This window comes from Lipotes vexillifer, unplaced genomic scaffold (genome assembly GCF_000442215.2).
Source record: "Lipotes vexillifer unplaced genomic scaffold, Lipotes_vexillifer_v1.1 scaffold438, whole genome shotgun sequence".
NCBI lineage: Eukaryota > Metazoa > Chordata > Mammalia > Artiodactyla > Lipotidae > Lipotes > Lipotes vexillifer.
Genome location: NW_006784126.1, coordinates 1,017,535 through 1,044,887, shown reverse-complemented (window position 1 = coordinate 1,044,887; position 27,353 = coordinate 1,017,535). Strand labels below are relative to the sequence as shown.

General features: G+C 36.4%; 1 protein-coding gene across 2 annotated transcripts in view; it reads right to left on the bottom strand.

Annotated features, from left to right (window-relative positions):
• Positions 1–27,353, bottom strand: part of MED23 (mediator complex subunit 23) — a 42,426-nt gene that overhangs the window by 11,117 nt on the left and 3,956 nt on the right. Inside the window, exons 5-19 of one of the 2 annotated variants that reach the window (XM_007456540.1) lie at positions 25,131–25,242; positions 23,585–23,683; positions 22,909–23,010; positions 22,351–22,420; positions 20,957–21,069; positions 19,543–19,638; positions 18,977–18,994; positions 13,702–13,902; positions 10,794–10,937; positions 8,789–8,934; positions 7,578–7,823; positions 5,816–5,958; positions 4,497–4,671; positions 3,653–3,816; positions 1,022–1,146 (exon numbers count right to left, since the gene is read on the bottom strand). In XM_007456540.1, coding sequence (XP_007456602.1) covers positions 1,022–1,146; positions 3,653–3,816; positions 4,497–4,671; positions 5,816–5,958; positions 7,578–7,823; positions 8,789–8,934; positions 10,794–10,937; positions 13,702–13,902; positions 18,977–18,994; positions 19,543–19,638; positions 20,957–21,069; positions 22,351–22,420; positions 22,909–23,010; positions 23,585–23,683; positions 25,131–25,242 — 1,954 coding nt within the window. The remainder of the gene's footprint in view (positions 1–1,021; positions 1,147–3,652; positions 3,817–4,496; positions 4,672–5,815; positions 5,959–7,577; positions 7,824–8,788; positions 8,935–10,793; positions 10,938–13,701; positions 13,903–18,976; positions 18,995–19,542; positions 19,639–20,956; positions 21,070–22,350; positions 22,421–22,908; positions 23,011–23,584; positions 23,684–25,130; positions 25,243–27,353) is intronic. The other variant, XM_007456541.1, reaches the window with a different exon arrangement.

Below are 27,353 nucleotides of genomic sequence, written 5' to 3'. Positions count from 1 at the left end.
AAAAAAAAAAAAAAAAAAAAAAAAAGGCTATGGCTACAGAGTCAAGAAACCAGCCCCAGGCTTGACTCTGACGCTAATCAATTCCAGGTGACCTCAAGCAGCTCAGTAATCAAGGCCTGAATTTCTACACTGGGAAAATACAAAGGCTTGATTGGATGATCTGTAAGATTTCTTTCCTAGATTTCCTAAACAGAAATTCCAAGCAAGCCTGAATTTCAAACTTTCTTCAATCATCTGTTGATACTTCTGCTCATCTTTGGGGGAAAAAAAAAATGGAAAAGCAAAAGAAACTTAAGTACTCTTTGGTTACATATTTTAGTATATCTATAAGGGAAATCCATTACACCAGCCGAGTGATTCTCAGAGTATGGTCCCCAGACCATCCGTATCAGTGCATTACCTGGGACCTGTAAGAAACGCAAATTCTCAGGCCTTATCCCAGACCTACTGAATCAGAAGCTCCGCAGCTGGGGTCCAGCAATCTTTAGCTAAACAAGCCCTCCAGGTGATTCTGATAAGTTTGAAAAGACCTACCGTTCCAGCCCTATTAGAAGTTACAGAAAACAGATGTTCATTATGCCTAAAATTTTCTCTGCAAAGTGGAAGACAGATGAGGTTTTCCTTTCTCCATATTATAAAAGCCAAGTTTATAGTTTTTCTCTTTGTGTGATTTTAAAAAATCAGTCAAATGTACATGATGTGTATTCTGTGAAGCTCCATTACACTGTATTTTTCCCCATTGCTGTTCTATGAGAAAGAATTTTTCAGTTAATGTGTTAAATTAAAACTGTTCACTAGTAAGATGAAGCCATAACAATTAAATTTTTAGAAACATATCCAGTCCTATAATAAGACAAGGAAAAACTCAAGAGATTTTGGAAGTAATAGCAAGGATTTACAAAAAAAAGAAATAAAAGTTAATTTTCTCTGGGTATCATCAAAACTCTCTAGAATAACACAGTAAATAGGAAGAATGATTTCATATACTGTATATTCAATATATAATTCAAGATGAAATTACCTGCAGTGGGCCTGGAAAACAACTAAGAGTGTGTGAAGCCCAATTATGAGGAGTAAAACTCATGATGGTCTGAAGGATGTCTTTACACCAAGTTCCCTGAATTGAATCAGAGCCTGTAAAAAAATCTAAACACAAGCAAACAAATGTAACCCAGATATAAAAGATCATGCCCACAATTCATAAATGATTTCACAGGAAAGTCACAAGTATGTACACTCAGAGAATTTCACTGCAGTGCATTCACTACTTAACTAGTAATCACATCGGTAAATGTGAACATAACTAGTGAAAAGAAGACAAAAGACATTTGGTATCTTTTTTTTTTTTTAATTACAGAGCACCAATGATAAAAGATTGGTACAGGCCCATCACGACTGCTCATTTAGTTCACTCCGACAATGAGGTATTAGCACCTTACTGAGCCAAGGAAATAGAATTAATAAATACCACGTATCTTTTCTGGTGGTTGAAACAGCTATAGACTATAACTCTCTAAACCAAAGAGGTTTATTTATGTAAAATAAGACAGTTTACACAAAGGTATTAGAGGTTGCTAAATTCAATAACTATTTCTTTAAAATAGCTATTCTCAAAGTGTGGTCTGTAGACTCTGTGGGTCCCCAATATCCTTTCAAGGATTTGATGAGGTCAATGCTATTGAAATAATAATACTACTAAGATATCATTGGCCTTTTTACTGTGTTGAAATGTGCACTGATGGCACAAAAGCAATGGTGGGTAACACTGCTGGCCCTCAGAACAAATCAAACAGTGGCACCAAACAATACAAATAGCCACTGTAATCTTCACCACAAAACACTCTTAGCAGGGAAAAAAAAAAAGTGCCAGTTTCACTTAAGAATATCCTTGATAAAGTAGTAAAAAAGATTGTATCTCAGCCCTTAAGTACAACTATTTGTAATAATTTGTGTGATAAAATGGAAGTACGCATAAGGTGTTCCACCTACACACCAAAGTATGATGGGTATCTTGAGGAAAAATACTTGTGCGATTGAGTACTGGGTCAAATTAGTTCTTTTCTTTCAATGGAATTCCAATTTTACTTGAAAGAACATATAGTTTTCTGGATTTGGGCGTTAGGCAGACATTTTCTTGAAAATTAACAAAGGGAGTCTGTCACTTCAAGAAGAACAAATGACTGCATCTTTTACCAATGATAAAATTTGACCTTTCAAGTGAAAATTAGAATTTTGGAAAACTTATATACACTACCACAAGCCTAATAGTTTTCCAAAACTTAAAGAATTTTTCGAATGAAATCTGTAGTGAGATTAAAAAATGTAATTTTCTTATACTACATAATGAAATGTGTCAAAATTTACAAGCTCTATCTACAGAACTCAGTAAGCCAATGTTTTCTAAAAAAACAATTCATGACTTTACAAAATATGCATGAACACAAAATCCATTAAATGTACAAAATAGACCAGTGGGTTATAAGGTAACAGAGTACGAAGAGTTCACTGATAGGACTCTGTACTCCATTTAAGAAACTATCAATTTTTCAATTTTGTGTGACATCAAACAATATTCATAATTAGCTGAAAATGCTATTAAAATACTCTTCCCCTTTCCATCTCCTACCTGTGTGAGGCCATTTCCTTTTTACTTACTTCTACTAAAATAACACTTGCAATAGATGAGATGTAGAAGCAAATAAGAGAATCCAGCAATGTTCCTTTACATCAGACATTAAAGAAAGATGCAAAGGTCTTCCCTGGTGGCACACTAGTTAAGCATCTGCCTGCCAATGCAGGGGACACGGTTTTGAGCCCTGGTCTGGAAGGATCCCACATGCCACAGAGCAACTAAGCCCGTGTGCCACAACTACTGAGTCTGAGCTCTAGAACCCACGAGCCACAACTACTGAGCCCACATGCCACAACTACTGAAGCCCGGCGCGCCTGGAGTCTGTGCTCCACAACGCCACCGCAATAAGGGCCGCGCACTGCAAAGAAGAGTAGCCCCTGCTCACCACAACTAGAGAATGCCGCGCACAGCAACAAAGACCCAATGCAGCCAAAAATAAACAAACAAACAAACAAATAAATAAAAGCAGCTCTATAAGAAAAAAAAGAAAGATGCAAAAAATGTAAAACAATGGTACTTCTCACTAAAGTTTTGTTTTGGAGGCAACAGGGTTTATTTTTCATAAAAATTACATCATGTATGTTAACATGCAATAGGTTTATTACTGTTATTTTTAAATAAATCTAATATTTAAAAAACTCCTACTTTAATATCTGACAAAGTAAATATCATATATGTAATCCATATAACAGAAAATCTTTGGGAATTTCAATTACTGTTATTATTTTTTAAGAGTATAAAGTGGTCCTGAGACCAAAAAGCTCAGGAACCGTGACTTTAAAATGATGTTAGATGACCAAAAACTGATGTTCAACCTAGTTAAAATGGTAGTACACAGAGAAGAATTTACATTAATTACTGAAATGGTGAAGATATCAAAACAACAACTGGCTTTTTGGAAACAAGTGAGAAGAATCTTTTCAGTAGGTTACCCTCCCCCCTGCCCCTTAGTAGTCAGGAGGGACACAGCACACTCTGACTCATCTGTTTTTGTTGGTAGTGGCTGCATATGCACTGTACCTGTTACGTGAGTTGCTCTAGCTAAGGTCAATATCAAGGCGCGGTTCAGTTCTTCAGATTCCGCTGAAAGCACCGTTTTGGGATCGCTAAGGAAGCGTGTAAACTGTGGCTGTACCTCCGAGCTACCTAATGCTGTTATAAGCCTGAGTGCAGTGCTCTCAACACTGAAAAGTGGGAGAACAAAAACAATCATTAAAAGATTAAGCTGCAGATAAAATCTCGGAACTATAGAATTAAATCTAATTCTAGGTTAATCACAACGGGAAAACATGCAAACTATAAATGTCCCTTCTTTGGTTAAAAACAAACAGACAAATGAACTCGTCTTTTGTGTGGGAATGAGCTTTGCTTCATTTGTTTTAAAAGACCGAGGTGCCAAATTTTACAGCAAAAACCAACTGACATTTTTACACATTTGAAAAAGATAGCTTGTAGCCTGCAGGACTAAAAAATTTCACCTGGATGCACAGCATTTCAAAAAGTACATCTTTTAAAATTTGAAATGTATTTTCACTTAAAGAAAATCAAAATGACGTGATACTTTAACCATAATCTGAAGTATATTTGAATCCAGTATTCTAAAGGGCTAAGTTAGAATACAATGTCAAAGGTCTTAGAATTACTTGTTCTCAGTCCAAAGATCCCTAGGCAATAACTCAACTATCTTACTAGGTTTCTATTTAAAAAGCTGGACTCTACTTCTTCTATACTGGAAATAAAACACTCCAGAAGCCCTGGAGTTTTATGACAGTGAATAAAAATACTGTAAGGTAATGGATTAAGTTCCCCATCTCCAACAAAGTTTCTAATAAATCCAAGGAAAGACAGTCTCCAATGAGCTCACCAGAGATGGAGCTGGTTCTGGTTTGTTTGTGCAACTGCAGCCAAAGTATGAAGATGACTCAGGAGCTGAACTCTGTAATGAGGCTGAATGTGGTGCATCCGGTAGCTGAACATCTCAAGAAGCGTGTGCAAGATCCCCCAGGCATGAGACTTGAAAACAGTTGGCAAAAGCTGACCTTGAGTAACAAGACAGTTTAAGGCACCAATCAGTAAAAGCTATGTATTAAAAGATACCTGAAGAAAAGTCACACCGAATAAAATCCACGCAAAGATTCTGATCATGAACACACACACATACAAACATACAGATACACATGCACACATATATACTCATATATTTTCCAAATTTTCTCCATAATTTGTACTTTAATTTTAAGGAAGAAAATCAAGATCCTTATTTTTGGGTTGGCCAAAAAGTTCGTTCGAGTTTTTCTGTTACAAAACGAACTTTCTGGCCAACCCAACAATACCAACTTTGCTTTTTTTTTTTCTGGAATTTGACAAATGATACTCAAGTTCATCTGGAAAGGTAAAATAAGAGCGAGGATATGGAAAAAAATTACTCTAACCTTCCTCACTTCTTTATTTTTATTTAGTTATCTTTTAAATTACTTCCATAACGTTACTGTTCCCAACCTTTTGAAGCATGAGGATCACTTTCTAATACACAAACTGCATCACACCCCCTCCTCCCTGCTAATAAAGTTTAATTTGACTTTCAATTATCTGGAAAAAAGAGTAACCATGGTTAAAATGATACTGTATTAATAAAAAGTTAAAATTACCTCAAATCAGAAAAACACTTCCATATTAGAAAATATCTATTATTTAGAACTGCATAACAACCAACAGACATTGTACAATGTCTTCTGCAATGCAGGAACACCCCCTGCCTATTGCCAGTCAGACTTGGTACTCATTGCTGCCCCAGGCAAACCAGAAAGAGAGGCAAATGGGACCGTTGGTTTTTATATGAGTACAGGCATCATGTCTGTCCTGCTCACTGCATCCCAAGCACCTAGCACAATTACACGCCCCCCTTTCTTAACCATAACTTTACTTTAAAACATGCATCCCACTCCCTTGACCCTCTGTGAGGGTTTATCCCTCTTTTTTGTTTTATTTTCCTCTGTAAGGTTTATCACCTGACATATTCCATATTTCGATTATTTACATTTTTTGTCTGTCTTCCTCATTTAGCAGGTAATCTCTATGATGGCAGTGATTTCTGTACACTGCTATATCCCTAGCAACTAGAAAAGTATACGCTGAATGAATGGAAACGTTAATGGTTAAAAACACCAGAAAGTCCTGTCTTACTGATAAATCCTTTGATGCCCAAAGACTCTATTTCCATATAGACCAATAAACGGCTGTACGTTTCCACTAGGGCTGGAGCCAAGGCCACGCTGGACTTTGCATGAGCAAGTTTTATCACTCTGGTAGCAATGCTGTGGATAAGGCTGAGAAGAAACAACATATTAAAATAAAAGAAAATAAAAATTCATTATTTTTGACGTAAACACAGGAATTATTTTACTTATAGAGAACTTGGTATAAATCTGAACTTAAATATATGAAATGGATCAGCTCTGTTTTAATCATTTAGGTTGTACAGGACACATGGTAGTGATGCACTATACAACCTGAGACTAATTCTGGTTTCCACGCTGCTTTCAATGTGCCTCAGGATCTCTCTGCTCACGGAAAAGCAAAATTTGGGTACAACCCATGTACCCAACTCAAAATTTGGGTACATGCTCGAATGGTTTTAGGCTGTTTCTTTTCAAATATGTAACTAAAACCATTTAAGAAATTAACTTTTGTTACAGAATTACTTAACAAATCACTGGTAAGACCCAAACGTTAGTTACTAAAGGGACTTTCCTCAATTTCGTCACATATGCCAGTAAAGCGCTTGTATAATTCTAGCACAATGTTAACCATTTGAAAAAGAGCATGGTTTTTCTAGAACCAATGACCCCCCACCTGGAGGCCCACACATACATTCTCTTTGACCTAGGCAGTGTTTGAAGTTTGAGCCAACACTTAATGGTTGAGAGTCTAGAAATAAAAGTCCTTTCCAAAAAAACCAAGAACTAGATACACTAGTGTTCATTCTTACATTGCAGAAATTAGCACAAGTGGCAGCACCGTTAAGTTGAGCCCCTCCCGCTCCAGTCAGCCTCAACCCCTCTATACACACAGGCTTCCGTGCACACTATTACCTGACTCGCCTTCACGCAGCCCCAGGCAGGCATCACTCACTTACATTATCAGCTTGGCTCCTATGGGCACTTGAGGTTCTAGAATCACACCCAACACAGCCCTTTCTGTCTTTTAGAAACCATAAATGTCAATTGTAAAAGCACTCTTATGCATAGTCAACATAGGAAAGATATCACAGTTTTTGCATCCCTGGACTCAGCAATTCTACTTCCAGCAAATTATTTAATAAAAATGGAATTATGGATAGGTGCAAAGACAGCCAGAAAGGTGCAAAGACAGCCAGAAAGATAATCTTCATAGCCATCTTTATAACACTGAGACACTGCAATCTCAGTATCCAACTACGTGGAACTGACTAAAGAATCATACATAGACACACAAAAGACTTCTTTGTAGCAATTAAAACAGGTGTTCCTGAAGAGCACTACATCTAAAAACATGTTTAATTAAAAAAAACAAAAAACAGGTGTGTAATAGATTATATGAGAAAAAGGTGGTTATAAAATAGTACTGTGGTTAAGAACACATTTTGAAAAAACAAAAATACCCCCTATAAATTCATATATTTATACACAGAAAAAAGACTCAATACATATATATATAAATATAATTTTACAATGCTTATTTCTTATGGAGGGAGTATAGCAATTATTTTCATTTTCTTTGGGTTTATTTGTATATTCTAGAATTCCTATAATAAACAATATCATTTTTGTAATAAAATAAACCTAAAGGTTTTTTAAAATATACCTGGCCATAAAAAAAAATATACACACATAATCATGAAATCAAGTCTTTGCTGCACTGATATCAATTCCCTGGCATAGGACGAAATAAATAAAAAAGAACATACCTCATTTTGGCATGAACTGTCAGTGAATCCAGGAGGTTCATTGGTAAGGGAGTAATAGATCCTGAAGCCAAACAGCTGGTTCCAGGAAGAGGTATCCTCATAATTCCATTTCCATAAATAGTTTCTACCAGAGCTCCCATGGGTAATGTAAAACATTCTGAATTTGTAGAGTATGCATTACACAGCAGGGCGATCTTATAGTCATTCATCTGTAAACTTTTATTTCTAAGACTCTGCTGTAGGAACCTAAAATTTCAAGTTCCATTCAACAGAAAAAAATGCAAATAATTTCTAGAAAGGTAATTTTCATTTCTAAAAAAGTTTAATTTCATGCAACTATATATTTATTCCTATAGGTATTATAGTTTCTGCCCAAAATATAGTGTTAACATATATAAAAGACTGAGAAGCATTTCAGAAAGAATGTAAGTAATTACAAGTGAACACTGAATGGTTGTTAAATATGTACTATATATACTGCACTAAGATTCAGATAATGAAGAAATAACTCACAGATTCATGAACTAGCCTACTTATCTGTTTGCTTAAGTACAATAATATACCTTCATTACAGATGTCACTAAGAAAAAATGGTTAAGGGTTACCTCATAAAATGAAAGCCAAATGAAATGTGAAGTCTGACTACCCTATAGTCTCCTATGAAGAGATCTGACAGTCAGTCCTTTTCAGAAGTTCAGCTATTCCTAACACCCTTGACGGAAGCCCAGTCCTATCTAAAAGAGTGCATCTTCTTTGAGTAATCGCAGCTTTGGAAATGATGTAAGGGAGCAGCCAGCCAGATCAGCTCAATCAATCCTGGCAGCCCAGGGAGTGAAAGATAGCCCAGTCAGATCATGCTCAAATTCCAAGTACTTAAACAATTTTGAAACATTTTCACATAGTTTTGGAAATTAAGTATTTTAACTAAGGTAAAACATGTAAAAGCAAAGATTAGACTTGAAAATTTAAAAAAAATATATAAATATATATCTCCACATACATATAAACAGGCTTGGTTAATCTTCTAGCTGCTTTCTGCTGCAACTGATCAGGTTCCCTTAGTTATAACGTACACATTAAATATCTACCCTTACCTCTAGTGGATGTGGGAAGATTTCCATACTTCACATAAATACTGAGACCAATATTAGTCTACAACCCACTATTTATTAAATTAAAAAAAATGAACTGTCAAGCTACAAACAACTTACTCGTGGTGAAGCTTTAGGGAATGAGGTATTGGAATCTGTAGCTTGGAGTTGTCATTTTGGGCTTTTCTATTGAGGTGAATCCAAATGCAGGTCATTGCAAAGGCATGAGTTGACTGGGGTTTGTTAATGTCAGGAACTGGGATAAACTAGAAAAGAACAATTTAAATATAAGAAAGAGTAGAATTAACTAATTATATGTATTTTAGTAATCCATTTCTGCTATATCTCATAATTTAGCTCCAACTGTCCTTTGACTGTTCAATAACAAATCAGAAGATCTAACAGCTATCAAATATTGAAACTATCACAAGATTGTTTTTACTTGCCAAGAAAATAACTGAAATCCACAGGTGCTTAGTCAAGCTTTTCCTACTGCCACAAAGCATTCATAATCATTAAATTTTCATTCTTGGACTCCCCTGGTGGCGCAGTGGTTACGAATCTGCCTGCCAGTGCAGGGGACCCGGGTTCGAGCCCTGGTCCAGGAAGATCCCACATGCCACAGAGCAACTAAGCCCGTGTGCCACAAATACTGAGCCTGCGCTCTAGAGACCGTGAGCCACAACTACTGAAGCCCGCATGCCTAGAGCCCGTGCTCCACAGCAAGAGAAGCCACCGCAACGAGAAGCCTGCGCACTGCAACGAAGAGTAGCCCCCGCTCGCCGCAACTAGAGAAAGCCCGTGTGCAGCGACGAAGACCCAATGAAGCCAAAAATAAATAATCAAATAAATTTATTAAAAAAAATTTTATTCTTAAAAAATTAAACACATCATTACGAAAAAAATTAATCACATCATTATCTTACTGTGATAAATATGAATACAGTTTCTAAAAGTCACATATATGCTTTCCAAGAACATATAAGAGACATGCAATCTAAATGAGTAGCATAAAACATATTGTTTATTGATGGGTGAAATGACACGCATGTCTGGAATTTGCTTTAAAATCATCGGCATTAATAAAAAAGATGAGGAAAGAAGATGAAATAAGAATATTTCTTGGACTTCCCTGGTGGCACAGTGGTTAAGAATCCACCTGCCATTGCAGAGGACACGGGTTCGATCCCTGGTCTGGGAAGATCCCACATGCCGCAGAGCAAATAAGCCCACGTGCTGCAACTATTGAAGCCTGTGCACCTAGAGCCTGTGCTCTGCAGCAAAGAGAAGCCACTGCAATGAGAAGCCCACGCACAGCAATGAAGACCCAATGCAGCCAAAAAAAAAAAAAAAAAAATTCTCGGTGATGGGACAGGAGTGTCTTTTTCTATTTACTCTACATTTTTTGTGCATTTTAAAATTCCCATAATAAAATGTTTCTAAAAAATGACAATCATCAATATATACCATATTTTACTCAAATACCTTATATAATAAAACACTAGCGTGACACACTCAGTTGGCAAACAACCAAAAAAACCATATTAACAGATACTGATATTACGTGGTCATTCAAATGTGTATAGATTAAAACAGTTTCATGCTTTTAAAAACTGTAACCCTATTTAGAATGCAGAGAAAGAGCTTGTCATACTAGATGTTCAACTGTGATTTAAGATAAACTTCAGGGCTTCCCTGGTGGCGCAGTGGTTGAGAGTCCGCCTGCCGATGCAGGGGACACGGGTTCGTGCCCCGGTCCGGGAAGATCCCACATGCCGCGGAGCGGCTGGGCCCGTGAGCCATGGCCGCTGAGCCTGGACGTCCGGAGCCTGTGCCCCGCGAGGGGAGAGGCCACAACAGTGAGAGGCCCGCGTACCACAAAAAAAAAAAAAAAAGATAAACTTCAAAAATAATCTAGTTCAATTTCGTCACTTTATACAGGAGTAAACTAATGTCAAGAAAAACTGAATGTCTATCCCATGATCACAGCAATCATAAAAACTGGGAAAAGAACCATGTTCCCAGCTTTCAAGTCCAGTGCTCTTTTCACAAAATCACACTAAAATCCTTAAACATAAATTAGACATAATTCTAATCACATTGTTAACTATTTAGTAAAACTTACTTCTTTTTCTGGGTACAGAAGGTCAAAGAGCTTCATGACAGGGAGAAAATCAGCTAGTGCATTTTTCTGAATACTTCCAGAAATGAATTGCAAGAGAACCCACATCAGATGATCTCTGCCTTTAATCAGTCCTCGCCCTGCTAACTGTAAAAAATGTTTAAATACAAATCTACACAGCCAGTTAAAGAAACAGATACAGTAAAGTTTAAAGAGAAAAGAAAAAGAGAGAGAGAAACCTTGTTCTCAGAAAGTTAGCATCTTTTTTTTTTAACATCTTTATTGGAGTATAATTGCTTTACAATGGTGTGTTAGTTTCTGCTTTATAACAAAGTGAATCGGTTATACATATACATATGTTCCCATATCTCTTCCCTCTTGCGCCTCCCTCCCTCCCACCCTCCCTATCCCACCCCTCCAGGCGGTCACAAAGCACCGAGCTGATCTCCCTGTGCTATGCGGATGCTTCCCACTAGCTATCTACCTTACGTTTGGTAGTGTATATATGTCCATGCCTCTCTCTCGCTTTGTCACAGCTTACCCTTCCCCCTACCTATATCCTGAAGTCCATTCTGTAGTAGGTCTGTGTCTTTATTTCTGTCTTACCCCTAGGGTCTTCATGACATTTTTTTTCTTAAATTCCATATATATGTGTTAGCATACGGTATTTGTCTTTCTCTTTCTGACTTACTTCACTCTGTATGACAGACTCTAGGTCTATCCACCTCATTACAAGCTCAATTTCGTTTCTTTTTATGGCTGAGTAATATTCCATTGTGTATATGTGCCACATCTTCTTTATCCATTCATCCGATGATGGACACTTAGGTTGTTTCCATCTCTGGGCTATTGTAAATAGAGCTGCAATGAACATTTTGGTACATGACTCTTTTTGAATTATGGTTTTCTCAGGGTACATGCCCAGTAGTGGGATTGCTGGGTCATATGGTAGTTCTATTTGTAGTGTTTTAAGGAACCTCCATACTGTTCTCCATAGTGGCTGTAATCAATTTACATTCCCAGCAACAGTGCAAGAGGGTTCCCTTCTCTCCACACCCTCTCCAGCATTTATTGTTTCTAGATTTTTTGATGATGGCCATTCTGACTGGTGTGAGATGATATCTCATTGTAGTTTTGATTTGCATTTCTCTAATGATTAATGATGTTGAGCATTCTTTCACGTGTTTGTTGGCAGTCTGTATATCTTCTTTGGAGAAATGTCTATTTAGGTCTTCTGCCCATTTTTGGATTGGGTTGTTTTTTTGTTATTGAGCTGCATGAGCTGCTTATAAATTCTGGAGATTAATCCTTTGTCAGTTGCTTCATTTGCAAATATTTTCTCCCATTCTGAGGGTTGTCTTTTGGTCTTGTTTATGGTTTCCTTTGCTGTGCAAAAGCTTTGAAGTTTCATTAGGTCCCATTTGTTTAATTTTGTTTTTATTTCCATTTCTCTAGGAGGTAGGTCAAAAAGGATCTTGCTGTGATTTATAGCATCTAACTTTTACATTTACTAATTACTTTTTCTCCACTCAAGGCACACCCAGCAAAGCCTTTTAAATTATTTTAATATTATGTTTTCTCCCTGACCTCCAAAACAACTATGCATATCAAAAATTAAATGTTTTAAAACATGATTAAGTCGATAATGTATGCATGAGAATCAAGTTTAATTTGGGAATATTACGAAAAATATTTCAAACACAAGGAGTTTTACTCCTCAAGGACTGGTTATCCAAAACACTTTTCCTGGTTTCCTGTAGATTATAACAGAAACCAGTGGTGGTGATTGGGGTGGTGGGTAAGTGGTGGTTGAAAGGATTTTAACAACTTTTATGAAAATATTTCCCCCAAATAATCTAGACTATCAAGATGTTATAGATACAACACTATTTTATTCCCATTCAATGTGTCCAAAGCCTTATGCCTAAAACCAACCCTTTCCACAACTTACTCTTCCACTCGTATTCCCTGTTTCGGATTCATTGTTCTACTCTTTCATTCACCTGTCTAAGCAGAAACCGGTGAGGGATCCTAGATTCCTGTTACTCCCTGTCACCTATCGTCACCAAGTCATATTCACCTCCCAGCATACTGGGTTTCTGGCTCCTCCTCTCAGTCCTGGTTTAGGTCTTCAGCATCTCTCACCCAGACCACTGCAACAGCTCCCTTACTAATTTCTTTGCTTCTGATTTTGGCTCCATCCATCTCTACATCACTGTCTTCCTACATGTGGTCATTAGCAGTAATTTTTCCAACTTGTATATGATGATGTCATTCCCTTCCTCATTTGCTTCCCAAAGTGAATTTAAATCAGAACAAACACAGGGTCATATAAAGTTCTCCATGTCTGGCCTTACCTTCCTGCTTTCTTCATCTCACCAACACTTTCCCTTTTACATTTTTCTTTCCAGTTATCACACACTTTTGTCCCTTTCCAAATGACCATCTTATTGTTATGGAAACACTTTCCTATCTTTTCCTCTTGGCAAATTTCTACTTGTCTTTCAAGTAATAGTTTCAAGATTCCTTTGAGAAAGCCATTCCTGATGTCTTTAATAGGGACTATTCTCTCATTCCTATCACAGGGAAACATGCTTCCATTATGTGAACTATAATATTATAATCAAATTGTTTATACCTATATCTTCCCACCGGTAAAGAGCTCTTTGAGGGTACTATACTAGTGCCTTTTCATTTTGTATCTCCTGGTCCTTGCACTGTGAATATGTGGAATGAATAAGTGAATGCAGTTTTTATGGTGACAAGAAAATGAGAAGTTAAGAAACCATAAAGGCACTGAACAGAACAGAAATCAGAGCTCAGAACTTCTGTTCACTAGGTAACATCCACACCAGTCTAAAACATACTAATCAACAGGTAAAGTGGCTCTGACAAAGGGTGTGGTACTTACCTTCTGATGAAGAGAAAGGACCATATGTGGAAAACTTGCAAACTGGAAAAGCACAAAGAAAATGAGCTGACTCGAGAGATGCTGCCAGAGGAGTTGGCTTGTTCCCCCATCATCAAACTTCTCCTCGGTCTCCGATCGCTCCATGGCATAAACCACCAGATCCACCAACTGGTCCTCCAGCACAGGGCAGCGCTGCTTGTGCTGTAGGGCAGAGATTAAATACAGTATTCCAAAAGCCTCCCGGTTAGTTTCAGAAGTTACCAGTTAATGGGCATTAATCGTAACAAGAGGCTGAGAAGCATGGAATGAAGTTGAACTTAGAAAGTTAAGGTTAGATTTAGTCTGTTAAAGCTGCATCATGTTACATTATCATAGAGGACGAGTATCATAAAAAATTATTTTTCAGGTCTCACACAAAACAGCCTTCCCATTAACTTTTGACTTTCACTATAGACATCACTGTTCCAATATGACAAAGGGCACTACACAGTAGAAAATTTTGTTATTTATTTTTTGAACAAACATCATTTAAAAGACAAACGAAATGGGGATGAGAGTATTAAGTCTGCAATCTAGCTCAAAATATGAAAACCCTGGATTCCCAGGAATTAAATACTATGACAGGAGAGCAAACAAAGCAGTGTGTGATCTATTTATTTAAAAGTAATCACCACATGTTTACACTAACTTTATATTCAGAGGTATATCTAAATAGCTTCCAGATTACTCAGTCTATTTTTCAACGTGTGGCATTGATCTGATACTGAAAGGAAAACTTCCTCTACAAAAAAAAAAAACTTGATCTCAAAGCTAAATCTCTGCTCTTGCCTCTTAGAAGCCAAACATAATGCAGCTTTAATTTTAAATTAGACTATTGTAAAAATCTAAAACAAGAAAAAGAATTGAGTTTAAACACTAAAAATGAAAATGCAACTTCCCTTTCTAGAGGCAAAAAGATTTATGCTTTTTTAAAGTGATTTTAAAAAACGTACTTTCACCAAAAGAAATATGTTAAGCCATATTTTAAGCCATTTTTATACTTTTAATAAAATGTTATATGACTTAATAGCCAGGCAGTTGGAAGCCTTTCTAATGAATACAATACTAACATAGATGCTTTCCCTATAAACTTTAGATGTGATTATTAGTCTTTTGCCATGAAAAAGGGATATGATTTCCTTAAATTTAGGGGAAAAATGCAAAATGGGGACAAATTTGGAAAAAAACAAAACATAATGAATAGCATCCCCTCTTTTGCATGCTTTCTGCCAGCTCCAAACTTGTAAAGCTCCAATATAGCTGCACTTTCTTAAAGCATGCAAATAAAACAAACATCTATCCAAAACAGTGAGCATCAATGGTTGTTTCATATTTTTTCCAAGAACACAATGCCATGATCACAGTTCAATCACATTACAGGTTTACGAAGAGCAATATTAACACCACCAGTTGGGACTACGGTACTTTTCCTCCAAATGTAATTATCATTATGAAGCAGAGCAAAGTGCAACAGACAACACTACAAACTATTTCTTAAATCAGCATGCACAACTACTGTGTACAGGGCTTGAAATTCACTAGTTCTGCCAACCACCAACAACCTAAGAAATGTGTCAGACAACACAAATTTAGAGCAAGGTCATTCAAAGTATACAAGAGTCAGAAAAATTTGTGAAAAGAAGTAAAGCCAGAATTTCCAGTAGGAATTTTTCTTCAGCGATGGGAATTTGCTGCTAGCTGGAAACTAACCAATTTGTCATCTATTCCTCCATCCATGATGGTCTTCCATCAGTCTGCTTCAGGAAAAAAGAATAAACTAAACAAAATTGGTGTTTAGCACCTGCGTCATTTTTGAGTTTCCCTTATTAGTATTAGCTATTTGTTTCAGAGAACTGGATTTTTACCTACATATTTTTAGGACTGCAGTGATTGATGGTCATATAGTTAATGATTTAGAGGAAAACCAAAAATATTAAGATTTTGGCAAAGTAAGAACAACTAGGAAATTTATAGTCAAAGCTGACAAGCTTTCAGTATATACCATGACTCAAGACTACCCCCAGATTTTCTGTTAACAATTAAATCAGTCAGGAATCTCTATGGCACCAAATGCACTGGTTAGTCTGAGGGTAGCAGAACATCTATCAGAATGAACTCTATATTTCCCAGATGTTTTTGGTTAAATCCAAGGATAGTTCTCAAACCAAGTTTAGGGATAGCTTACACATGTTCCTTTTTTTACTCGCCAATTTTAATAATACCAAAAAAAAAAAAAAAAAAAAAAAAAAAAAAAAGAGGGAAAAGTCCAGAATATAAAATGATCTGTGCTACTAACTACTTTAGAATAAGTTTTGCTTTAGTTTTCAACTGCTAAAAGATAATTACATTAAAATTAAGATTCTCCACCACATGAATTTTATAAAGTGGAAGAAATGAAAATTTGTAAATCAGTTTAATGATCTGTGAATAAAGGCTAATTATCAGTCATAGGGTGTGATAATTCTGGTAGCCAATGGATGCTATGTCTATGGCTATTCACAACTTGCTGAAAGCTTTCATAAATTTAAGTCTTAAGATATAGGCATACAAATTGAATTAGTTTACATCATATGTCTATGTATGTTTAGTTAAAGCCTGTGCTAACAATAAGAATCTAAATTCAGTATTTTAACAATGCAATTTCTGCATAACAGCTCAAACTGTATCGGAAATTTGTATTAAATTTTCAGTTTTGGTAAACGCTGAAAATCAGGCACAAGGAATTAACAGAAACATTAACATTAAGCCCCACCCATGCCCCTGATTTTTTCCCACCACTATTTAAAATGGCAAATGATAATGCTTTCCATCTTAGTAAGCATATCCTATATTAAGTGGCCCCTGACATTTTCATATAAGTTTTGGTACTGCTTATGTGGTGCAATTTTAACATATTGTACTTAGGTGGGCGTAAGTTAACTTAAAATCATTATTTCAGTGCTAGAAATCAATTTTAAAGCAGTATCTATTTAGGACAGGTTGGGAAGAAAAATCCCATTGTATGTCATTTATCATATTCTCTACCAGTCAGAACTGGAGTCCCATGCCAGTTAATACCACTTTCAATGGTGCCTTTTAAGGATAAACTGAGTGATCAGTCTAGCACTTCACTGTCTCAGGGCAGCCAGAGTTCATATACCACCACGTAAGAGCTTCAGGAGTGAATCTGTTTTGTAATGCTCTTATTCAGTACAAAGAATACAAACTCCTGTGCAAATACACAAAACAAGATTCTTACACTGTGAACACTACCTTGCTGGTCACAGAACTGGGCTATTTATGACCTTCTGAATGCAACCAATTTTAGGATAAAATACCATAGCCCAATTCCTACTGGAAAATGCAATATGGACAGCTCTTAAAAGGTTTCAAAGCTTTAAGTAAATTATTGCATTGCTAGAGAGAGGACAAGAAAGTATAGTGCAGGATATAGTTCTGTAATGATAAAAGATGTGATGAGATAACTTGTTTATTTTTAATCATATGCTTCTTATACAGTGTGCTCTCATTTTCTACCCTACTTTCCAGGTGGTAAAACAAGTCAATGCAGCATATATCTTACAAGTGCGCTCACTACAGTTTTCTCCCAAAACAATTAATGATGAATTGTGAACTTTTGACAATGTTTACACTACAGTGAGATCAATATTAATAATGTTCTGTCAGCATTTCCATTATAAACTTTATTTTTTACGGATTTATGTCTTAGTCATAAACTCTTTTTAGGTTGAAACTTGTTACTGAAAGGATCAGATCAGAAACACCCTTCTCTAAATTTTGTCAATTTCTAGGTTGAGAAGAGCTGCCCCCCAAAAGCAAAAAGCTAAGGATGGCTAAGGATATCTGGGGGAAAGTACTTGCAGCTCAAATGACCATGGGTACATTTATTCATCAAACTGCAAAAAGAAACTGAGTCAAGTATGCCTTAAAGTGCACTGCAAAAGTTAGTTTTAAGACATAGCATGAAGCATTCTTTCAAGGTTCACTGAATACTTACCTCTAACTCAAGTGAGAGCTGATCAGAGTTAAAGACTTGGTGTTTAAGATGTTACATTGACAGGTTACGTGAGGTTAACTGTCAGATACTGTGGTGTGAAGCAGTTTCAGTTTCACATGAACAAAGGCTTTTGTCCAAACAAGGAGACTTGGTAAATTTTTCAGAAGAAAAAACTTAAAATAATAAAAGAGATACTGCTACTAGGGTGAGGTTTGGCATGCAAAGTTTCAACACTGAGCAAGTTTTATGGCCAAGCTATATGTCCTTAAAAATAGGGCTTTATAAATGGAAGCACTGGCACAACCTTCACTATAGTATTGCAAACAGCAACGCTACTTTATATAACCTAGACAAGAATGTTTTTTTAAAATCAAAAAGCTGGTCTCTTTTAATATACGTTGGGCTCAAAAATTTTTAACAAAAATAACGAGAACCACTATTTTGCTTAAAATCTCAAAGGTGAAAAGTCCTGGAACAGACTTGGGACTGTATAAGAGTTCGGTTTATAAAGTTTGGCCATTTGGTGTTCCTCCTGCCACAGGTGGACTTCAGCTGCGAGGCGCTCACTGCAGGAGAAGGGCACTTCTGGCAAAGACGGACAAAGAAGGGTGTTTGCCAAGCAGGTGTGGGGTCACCTAAGAGTGTGACATTTCTTAGTCAATCTTCACGTTTCCAAAAAAACTTCCCCATGTAAAGCATACCACTCCAACTGTTAAAAGTAACATATCTCTGTTAAAGTGCTTTTGTTCTCTTTTTTGTTTTGTTTTTAATTTGTTTTTGTTTTTAGGCAAAGCAACATAAGTATTTTTATTGATGTTGTTGTTTGTTTATGTTTTAATAGTCTGGAAAGATACAGGCCACCACAAATCTTTCCATCTCTGAAAATTCCACCAGGCTAGCTTTAGCCCTAAAGTATGAAAAACAGTAAAATGGAGTGGGAAGGAAAAACAACCCATCAAAAAAGTGACAGGCTTTATCATGTGCCAGGTGTTGTCTCTTGATTTGATTAAAAAAAAAAGAATATTAAAAAAAAACAAACACCAAAAACCAAAAACAAAAACAATCCACCAAAAACAACTCTCATATCCCAAGAAGAAATTCATTTTAGTGGCCTTGGTCTCAGCATGGTCCTGCCAATTTCAAGCCCCGACCATACATGTATTCTCTAAATGGAATCAGTGGCTACAAAGCGGCCAGCGTATCGTTAGTCACAATACAACAGTAAGGTTGTGAACATACCTGAGCAATGTTCAAGGTCTAGAGCATTGGAGGATGGGCAGGACAAGACAGGACAGAACAAAAATAAAGGAAGAAAAAAAGAAAAGACAAAACAGTGACTATGAGGCCAGCCTCAAGGAACCCAGAGTCAGCACAAACCCTCCCACATGTTAAACCACCAAAAACAAACACACACCAAAAAGAAAAAAAGAAAATCAGCAATTGAGGCCATGCTGAAAATACCAAGGGTTATAAAAATAGACACCCAAACAACAAAAAAAGTCAAAAATTATGGTTAAGTCATGTGTAGGTTTCTCTGGCAAAAGGTATACTTGAAACTGGCCTTATAGAAAAAAAAGCAATGCAAAATAAACCAATTTTTAAAATATCTCCTTCTTAATTTAAATATTCTTAAAGCAATATATAAATGATAAGAACAATACATTGTTTAATAAACCATATATTAAAAAAAAAAAATCACCGAATAGTTCTTAACTGTTTTGCTCAGTTAGCTATAGCAAAGAAAAGAGAAAAGAATAGTGCAGATTCTATGCAGAATGTACTAGGTTTCCAGCACAGTACAGTACCTGCTTATTTAAACCTAGCATATTGCAGACCATATCCCTGGAATAAGGCTGCTCCAAAACATATCTCAACAAAGCAGTCTGTGGTTCAAACAGATCCTTTAAAGAAAATAAAGAAAATTATTGCTTCAAGATCAAAGTTAATGTTAATTCGAATAATTTGAAATTGGGATCAAAAAATCCTCTAAAGGCACTTGTTACCTTCACAGAGTAGGCAGTATCTAGTGGAAAAAAATCATAGGATTTTAGTGCTTACAATTAATCTGTTCCCACCCCTCATTTGATAAATGATGTAACTGAGGTGAAGGGACTTGCCCAAGGTCATAGAGGAAAAGTTAGAAATGGCTTCAGCTACAGTCACGTGAAAGTCTTAAGCATCACTGTAGGGAAGGGATTTTTTTCCCCAGAAATCTAATCAAAGAGGAATGGAGGCAGTTTCTAATCATTCTCCTACAAGTGTATATACATAAACATCATTTCCAAATTTGGAGAGGACTTGATAGCACACGGGTTAAGAGTTCAAATCCTGACTATACTATTTTCTAAATGTGGGGCCTTTTAGTCAAGTTACTACCCCACTCACTGTCTCAGTTTCATCATCTGGATAATGGAAATATTAAGATGATAGTTAAGAATAAAAGTTGTTGCAAAGTAAGCTCTTAAACAGTGCCTGGCACATAGTAAGTTCACAATAAGTTTCTCTGTTTTCATTATTACTGCTATCATGATTGCAAATTCCATTTAGTTTACCACTTTTTCTAAAGTTTTGCTGACTAATATGCCAAGAACCCAGAACTGTCACTTTAGTTGCACTATTTTACACTCCTCACTTTTGGAAAAGTTTCCTAATCACTGTCTATGTCATTTTTGACATCAAACATTTACATGAAAACTATCTTGCCCTCCCCATACCCTACTCTGTCACTACTCCAAACCCCAAGATAATAAAATAGATGTCATATTTCATTATAGCTTTATGTCTATATCACATATTTCATTTTATGGATATTTGTGGATTTTTTTCCTTTGAGAAATTTCTACTCTACTTTTGTCCTCCCCTTTTGAAAAAAATCTTAACAAATAGGAGGCTCACTCTTCAAATTTTAGGGACACTGCAAATTCATTTTTGGTCCCTGCTTTGTAAAGGAAAAGTGAAAACAAGGAATCAATTAAAAACTTAAATTTTCTAACACCAAGTGCTTTGCCAGAAGTGGACCATTGGAACATAGACAGCTGCAATATCATAAACCACAGGTTGTACTTGGATATTGAAATCATATGATAAACCATAAACTATCTTTCATTAAATATTTACTTCTTCAGTCTATGAAGAGACAATTTAGCATTACACATCAAATAATCCAGGATGAAGACTCTTAGACGGATCAAGAAAGTTCCATCGTATTTAGTAACATACCTTATCATATGGCAAGAGGCCTTTCAAAGGAAAACGGAGAGTTGCAGGGTCCAATTTCCATGAATTACAAATGGCGCCTGAGTTATTTACAACTGGCAGAAGGCTGCAACGGCCTGTATGCATTACAAAAAAATGTTTCTAAATAAATGTGAACATAGCAATGCCTGGTCCTTCATTCACTCTACAACTATTTAATGAATATCTATGCTGAACCAGGCACTGGTTAAAAATATGTTTTAATTAGATATAAGTTTGGGAATTTTCTTTGATTATTTTTAGCCCAGATGGTTAAAGACCAATTTGTACAGGGCTTCTAAACTCACAAATGTTGCATTTGTCCAGGGACAGAGGTCGGCAAGCTGCAGACCATGGACAAAATCTGCCTGTTTCTGTAAAGCTGTACTGGAACACTGTTGCTTTTGCACTGTAATGGCAGAGTTGAGTAGTTGCAGCAGACTGTATAGTCCACAAAGCCTAAAATATTTGTTATATCACCATTTACAGAAAAAGTTTACAGACGCTTTATCTAGGGTCAACCTGAGTAACTTTAAACATGATGCTCCTAGAAGCCTTAGATGTAGTATATGACCATCAATCAGTTCATGTATACAAATGCCTGATAAACACTGTCACTGCAATGTCCCACAGGCACCTCCAGTTCAACATAACTTAAACTAAATTCATCATCATCCTTCTCAATCCTTCCATAATTCATTAAATGATGTCAGTATCTACTCAGTTACAAAAACTAAAAGCCTAAGAATTATCTGTCTAGTGTCTGTTTAGTTTTTGTATTTCCAGTGTCCAGAATAGCACCTGACTCACAGAAAGTGCTAAAAACTTCATCATTGACTAAACAATGTCTATATTCCAGGCTGTTCTGAGGCCACCATGATTTCTAGAAGTTATTCAGGAATATATACGAGCACTGCAAAAACTGCAAATCACGTGTGCTTATTTTTAAAAGAAAATTCTGAGAATCTAATGAACATGAAAAAATGGAAAACAAAATAAATGAAATACAGAGCAAAGGTGTAAATTGGAATGGGCTGAGAGAGTCAGATAATCGAGGGGCAGATCTACTGCAACTTCCAGTTGCCTAGAGATTCCACGGTGCTTTACTAGCTCTACTAAAAGTTCCCTCTAATCACCAGGAAACACATCTTCTAGAATGGTTCTATCTGAAGCTTAGACCAGTCCAGACAGTTGCTTTTCCTTCCCTGTACTTAACACACAAAGTACCTGAAGCAAGTAAAAGGACATTATAAGCTCCTAGAGTTATACTAAAATGACAAGTCACCAAGACGTGTATAAGATACCATCCATCAACTTTGTTCAATATCAGATCACTAAAGACCAGGTACTATTTAGTATATTTTGAATCATAATCCTACCGCAAATGGAGTTGATCCTTGCTGTGGGCCTGAAGGTGTCCACAAAGTCTGATACCAGGTTTCCAAGTAACTGAAACAAAACAAAACAGAAAACAAATAAGTATAAAAATAAAATCAAGATTGCTCCGAATACAAGAATCATTTACATAAAATGAGATAATATGTAAAGATTTAGTACAATTCCTGGCACATAAAATTACTCAAAGGTTAGTTCTCTTTTGCTTCCTTCCAAACAATTACTTACCAGTTCATTTCTTCCTGAATTAAGCCAGGTCATACCACCATGTTCTTAGCTATTTGATGAAGCTATGTATATTTCATCACATAATATATAAACTGTCTCAGCAGGACAGCAGACAAATGAAAGAAATACATATTACGTATTATCTAAGGATAAAGTGACTGTTAAAAGAATAAGCACACAAAAAAATCACATTATTATCTAAGAATAAAGTGACCATTAAAAGAATAAGCACACAAAAAATCAGATTAATATAACGATTTTTAATAAAACTTTCTATTAAAACTTTTCTATTAAACTTTCTATTAAAAATTTACCCAGTGTGGAAGTTTTCCCTCAGGATATAATTTCCTGATCTCTGTGACTGCAAAATATGCTGGTAATAAACAAGCATTTCTTTCCAAGATATATGCTATAACCTAAGAAAAATAAGAGGGTGATGTTATTATTTTGACTAGTCCCACAGATAAGCCCCTTAAATGCAATAACAACAAGAACTATGGTATTAAAAAGTAGAGATATTACTTCATGGATTCACTGGGCTTAAACTGTAGCATAAAAAATTTGTTTATATGTGAATATGTAAAAATGAAGATTAATAAATAATAAAATGACTGCTGATAGTAAGAAACATTGAAAATGCATCAATTATTCGTAGACTCTAATAGGAAGGCAACAGACTAACAATTCTTGCAACATTAGTTACAAAGCACAAAGATCTTTTAAGTGGTCCACAGGCTGATGTTTTAAAATGGTTGAAAATACTTTAATATCAATATTGTTGTTTTCATTTAAAAACCATGAATTAATTAAAATATAAAATTTCCCTTTGAAATACAATGAAAGTGAAATAGAACCTTTAAAACACGATTTTTGTAGAAGTAAAGAAATGGAACGTTTTACAAGCTACCATAAGTTTTAAAAGCACAGAACTATGTAAAACTAGACTTTTTTTAGGATATGATCAATGAATTGCAGACATGTTTAAATTACCTCTCTTGCTGCTAGAAGCTGCTGTACAACAGCTGAGCTCACTGTATTGGGAATTGTTAAGGTTTTCTCCAAAATCACTTTTAAGAGATCTCGAACACCCTGATAAAACAAAAAAGTCATAGGTTAAAATATAAAAACGTCCCCGGTGATAGTTAAAACATCTAAAGTTTTCAAGGTTATACACTTGGAAAAAAAAATGTTACCCTCAAGGTCACACTTTTGATTTTTTCTGAACCAGAGCTAACATTCAACCCTCTAACATTAACCCAAGAGAAGTGTCATGTTCCAAAGCAGAATTCTAAAGAATGGCTTGCAATATGAATGAACGAAGAAAGTCACTTATAAATAAAAATTAAACTTTCCACACTCTGCTAAGCTTTTTTGACCTTCACAACATTAGAAGTTTCTATTACTAAGAGGGTCCAAAAAGTTTAATTTGAGCTTAACAGACAGAAATATATTTGAATATAACTTGAAAATACTCTGAAAACATGGACAATAATACAAACTTTCTGGCAGATGACCTTTTCTACTCCTTCCCATTGCATATTCTAACTTTATTCCCCCTTCTCATCATCCATCACATACTTTAATCCCTCAAACTTATCGAATAAGGCCATTCTGTTAACTGGTCATCTACTCATATCTATTACCAGTTGCATTATTTCAGAGCAGAACCTGACATATAGAGAAGAAATTTCATTCCACAGTATAAACAATGTGATCAATCTTGTAAAGAAGACAGACAAAACATATATATGAAAGAAATTAGAAACAATTATAAAGCACCATACAAATAAGTAAGGAGGTTAAAAACTACATATTAATGCTAAGAAAAGTGAAGTTCAAGTACAGAGAAAATAATCAGAAAAAGCTTCTTAGAATTAATTCTGTATTAAATCACGATTCAAGCCAATACTTATCAGTTAAGTCATTTTAGATTAGCAAAAATACAGACATAAAGCACAGGGTCAGGTATTGGCAAGTCTTTCAAAAAGGACAATAACAAAAGTGGCTTGAATGAAGGAGAAGCTTCTGCAGCTATGGAGCTCCTGAGATGTATTATGAGACACAATTAGAGAGTGTATGCTGTTGTTTTTGGTCAAGAGCAGAGTGCTGAAGACACCAGTTAAGGAAGGAAATGTGTCCAAGGGAGGTCAGGGTGAAGCAGGACTTGCTCCCTTCATCAGCTGATGCCTGCATCTCTTCTCAGTTCCATACACACCTGCTCTGTGCTTTCATTGGAAAGGCGCCCCAACATCCTAAGATCTGTGGCATGAAGGGACCCAGAGTCTGCTTGGTGACTTGCCTACCTGTCACAGAAATTTACCAGCCACCTGCATTTTTAAGAATGTTGGGAGGGGAGCAGAGAAGCTGTGAGAAACACTGAGCAATTTTAAATCCCTTCAGGAGATACAACAAAAAAGGAGATTTTGTAAATGGTTCCACTTCATTTCTCCCATGTGAAATTAAGATATGTACACTGAAAAAGTAATCACACCTAACAACGATTACTTTTTATATTGAATAATTAGGAAAAAAATACCTTGTAATCCACTCCTCCAATTATTTTCCGAACCAGTTTAAATGTTAAGGCCCAAAGCTGTGTTCTTTCCCATTCAAGTGTGTCAGAGTTTATCAGGGATTCACAAACCATCCTAGAAAAAAGGAATACCCATTCCGATTACAAGACAGAATTTTTGCAAGTTCTCTAATAGCCAAGGTCTGCGTACTCTGCATATTATATTTGCCATAGTAAGTTTTTTTTTTTTTGGCTGCGTTGGGTCTTCATTGCTGTGCACGGGTTTTCTCTAGTTGTGGTGAGTGGGTGCTACTCTTCGTTGTGGTGCGCAGGCTTCTCATTGCAGTGGCTTCTCTTCCTGCAGAGCACGGGCTCTAAGGCACATGGGCTCAGTAGTTGTGGCGCACTGGCTTAAATCTCCGTGGCATGTGGGATCTTCCCAGACCAGGGATCGAACCCATGTCCCCTGTATTGGCAGGCGGATTCTTAACCACTGTGCCACCAGGGAAGTCCCAGTAAGTATTTTTCATAAAGGTACATATTACTCAAGCACACTTTCAAAAAATTACGTATAGTATTTTACATTTTTTTACTTATATGAAAGACTAAACACAAAGTAGAACTAAATAATATTAATTACATTATATTTTTACTAGAAAGATATGTACCAAAAGCTATTGGTTAAATATTTACCATTTACCAGTTTGTGGCAAACTGTATTTTTCCAAGATGGCTGCAAGAAGACTTTCAATCCCACATGCTCTTCTAAAATGTGACATTGATACCCCTCCCATGAAAAGTATCAGTGTCATTCTCTACCCCTCAACCTGGGCAGGCCTAATACTGGCAAATGGGATGCTGTATGACTTTCAAGGCAAGGTGATAAAGCTTCTGCCTAGCCCTCTTATGAATGCTTGCTCTTGGACTCCACTATGCTGTGAGAAAGTCCAGGTTACATGGAGAAGGCACATGTAGGTTCTGGCCAACAGTGCCAGCTGATGTCTCAGATGACAGCCAGGTATCATCCACCAGATATGAATGGGGAAACCTTTGTCATGACTCCAGTCGTAGCCACTATCTGATTGCAATCATGAGACCTGAGAAAAAACTACATACTGCTTGCCCAGTCAAGCACTATAATCATGAATGTTAATAATAAAAGGATTATTATTGTTTTAAGCCACAAAGTATTGAAGTAATTCATCACGCAGCAAAAGTAAACTGGAACCAACCGAGCAATTCCACTCCTGGGTATATAGCCAAAAAAACCAAAAACACTAAACTGAAAAGATACATGCACCCCAATGTTCATAGCAGGATTATTTACAATTGCCAAGATATGGAAGCAACCTAAGTGTCCCTCAACAGATGAATGGATAAAAAAGACATGTCATGCATGCATACACACACACACACACACACACACACACACACACACACACACACACACACACAGTGGAATACTACTCATCAGTAAAAAAAGAATGAAACTGTGTCATCTGCAACAACATGGATGGACTTGAAGGGTACGGTGCTAAGTGAAATAAGTCAGACAGAGAATGACAAATACTGTATGATATCACTTATATGTAGAATCTAAAAAATACAATAAACAAACTAGTGAATATAACAAAAACAACAAAAGTTAACTGGAACAAGCTCATCAACATGAGTGATTTTAGTCTCTGGACTGAAAGGCAAAGTCTGCCTGGTTTTGAGCACCATAAGTATACAATTCTAAGAATACTGCATCCTAGAAATTAAAAATGAGATATTACAAAAGACTTCTTGTTGAGCCCAACTTCCTTCTTCATTCCCTTATCCTTTTACAACAACCTCAACCAATTTCTAAACATTAATAAAAAAGAAAATTCTGGGCTTCCCTGGTGGTGCAGTGGTTGAGAATCCTCCTGCCAATACAGGGGACACGGGTTCGAGCCCTGATCCGGGAAGATCCCACATGCTGCGGAGTAACTAAGTCCGTGCACCACAACTACTGAGCCTGCTCTCCAGAGCCCGTGAGCCACAACTACGGAGCCTGTGAGCCACAACTACTGAAGCCTGGGCGCCCTGGAGCCTGTGCTCCGCAGCAAGAAAAGCCACTGCAATGAGAAGCCAGCGCACGGCAACAAAGAGTAGCCCCCACTCACCGCAACTAGAGGAAGCCCACGCACAGTAACAAAGACCCAATGCAGCCAAAAATAAAATAAATAAAATAAAATAAATAAATTTATAAAAAAAAAAGAT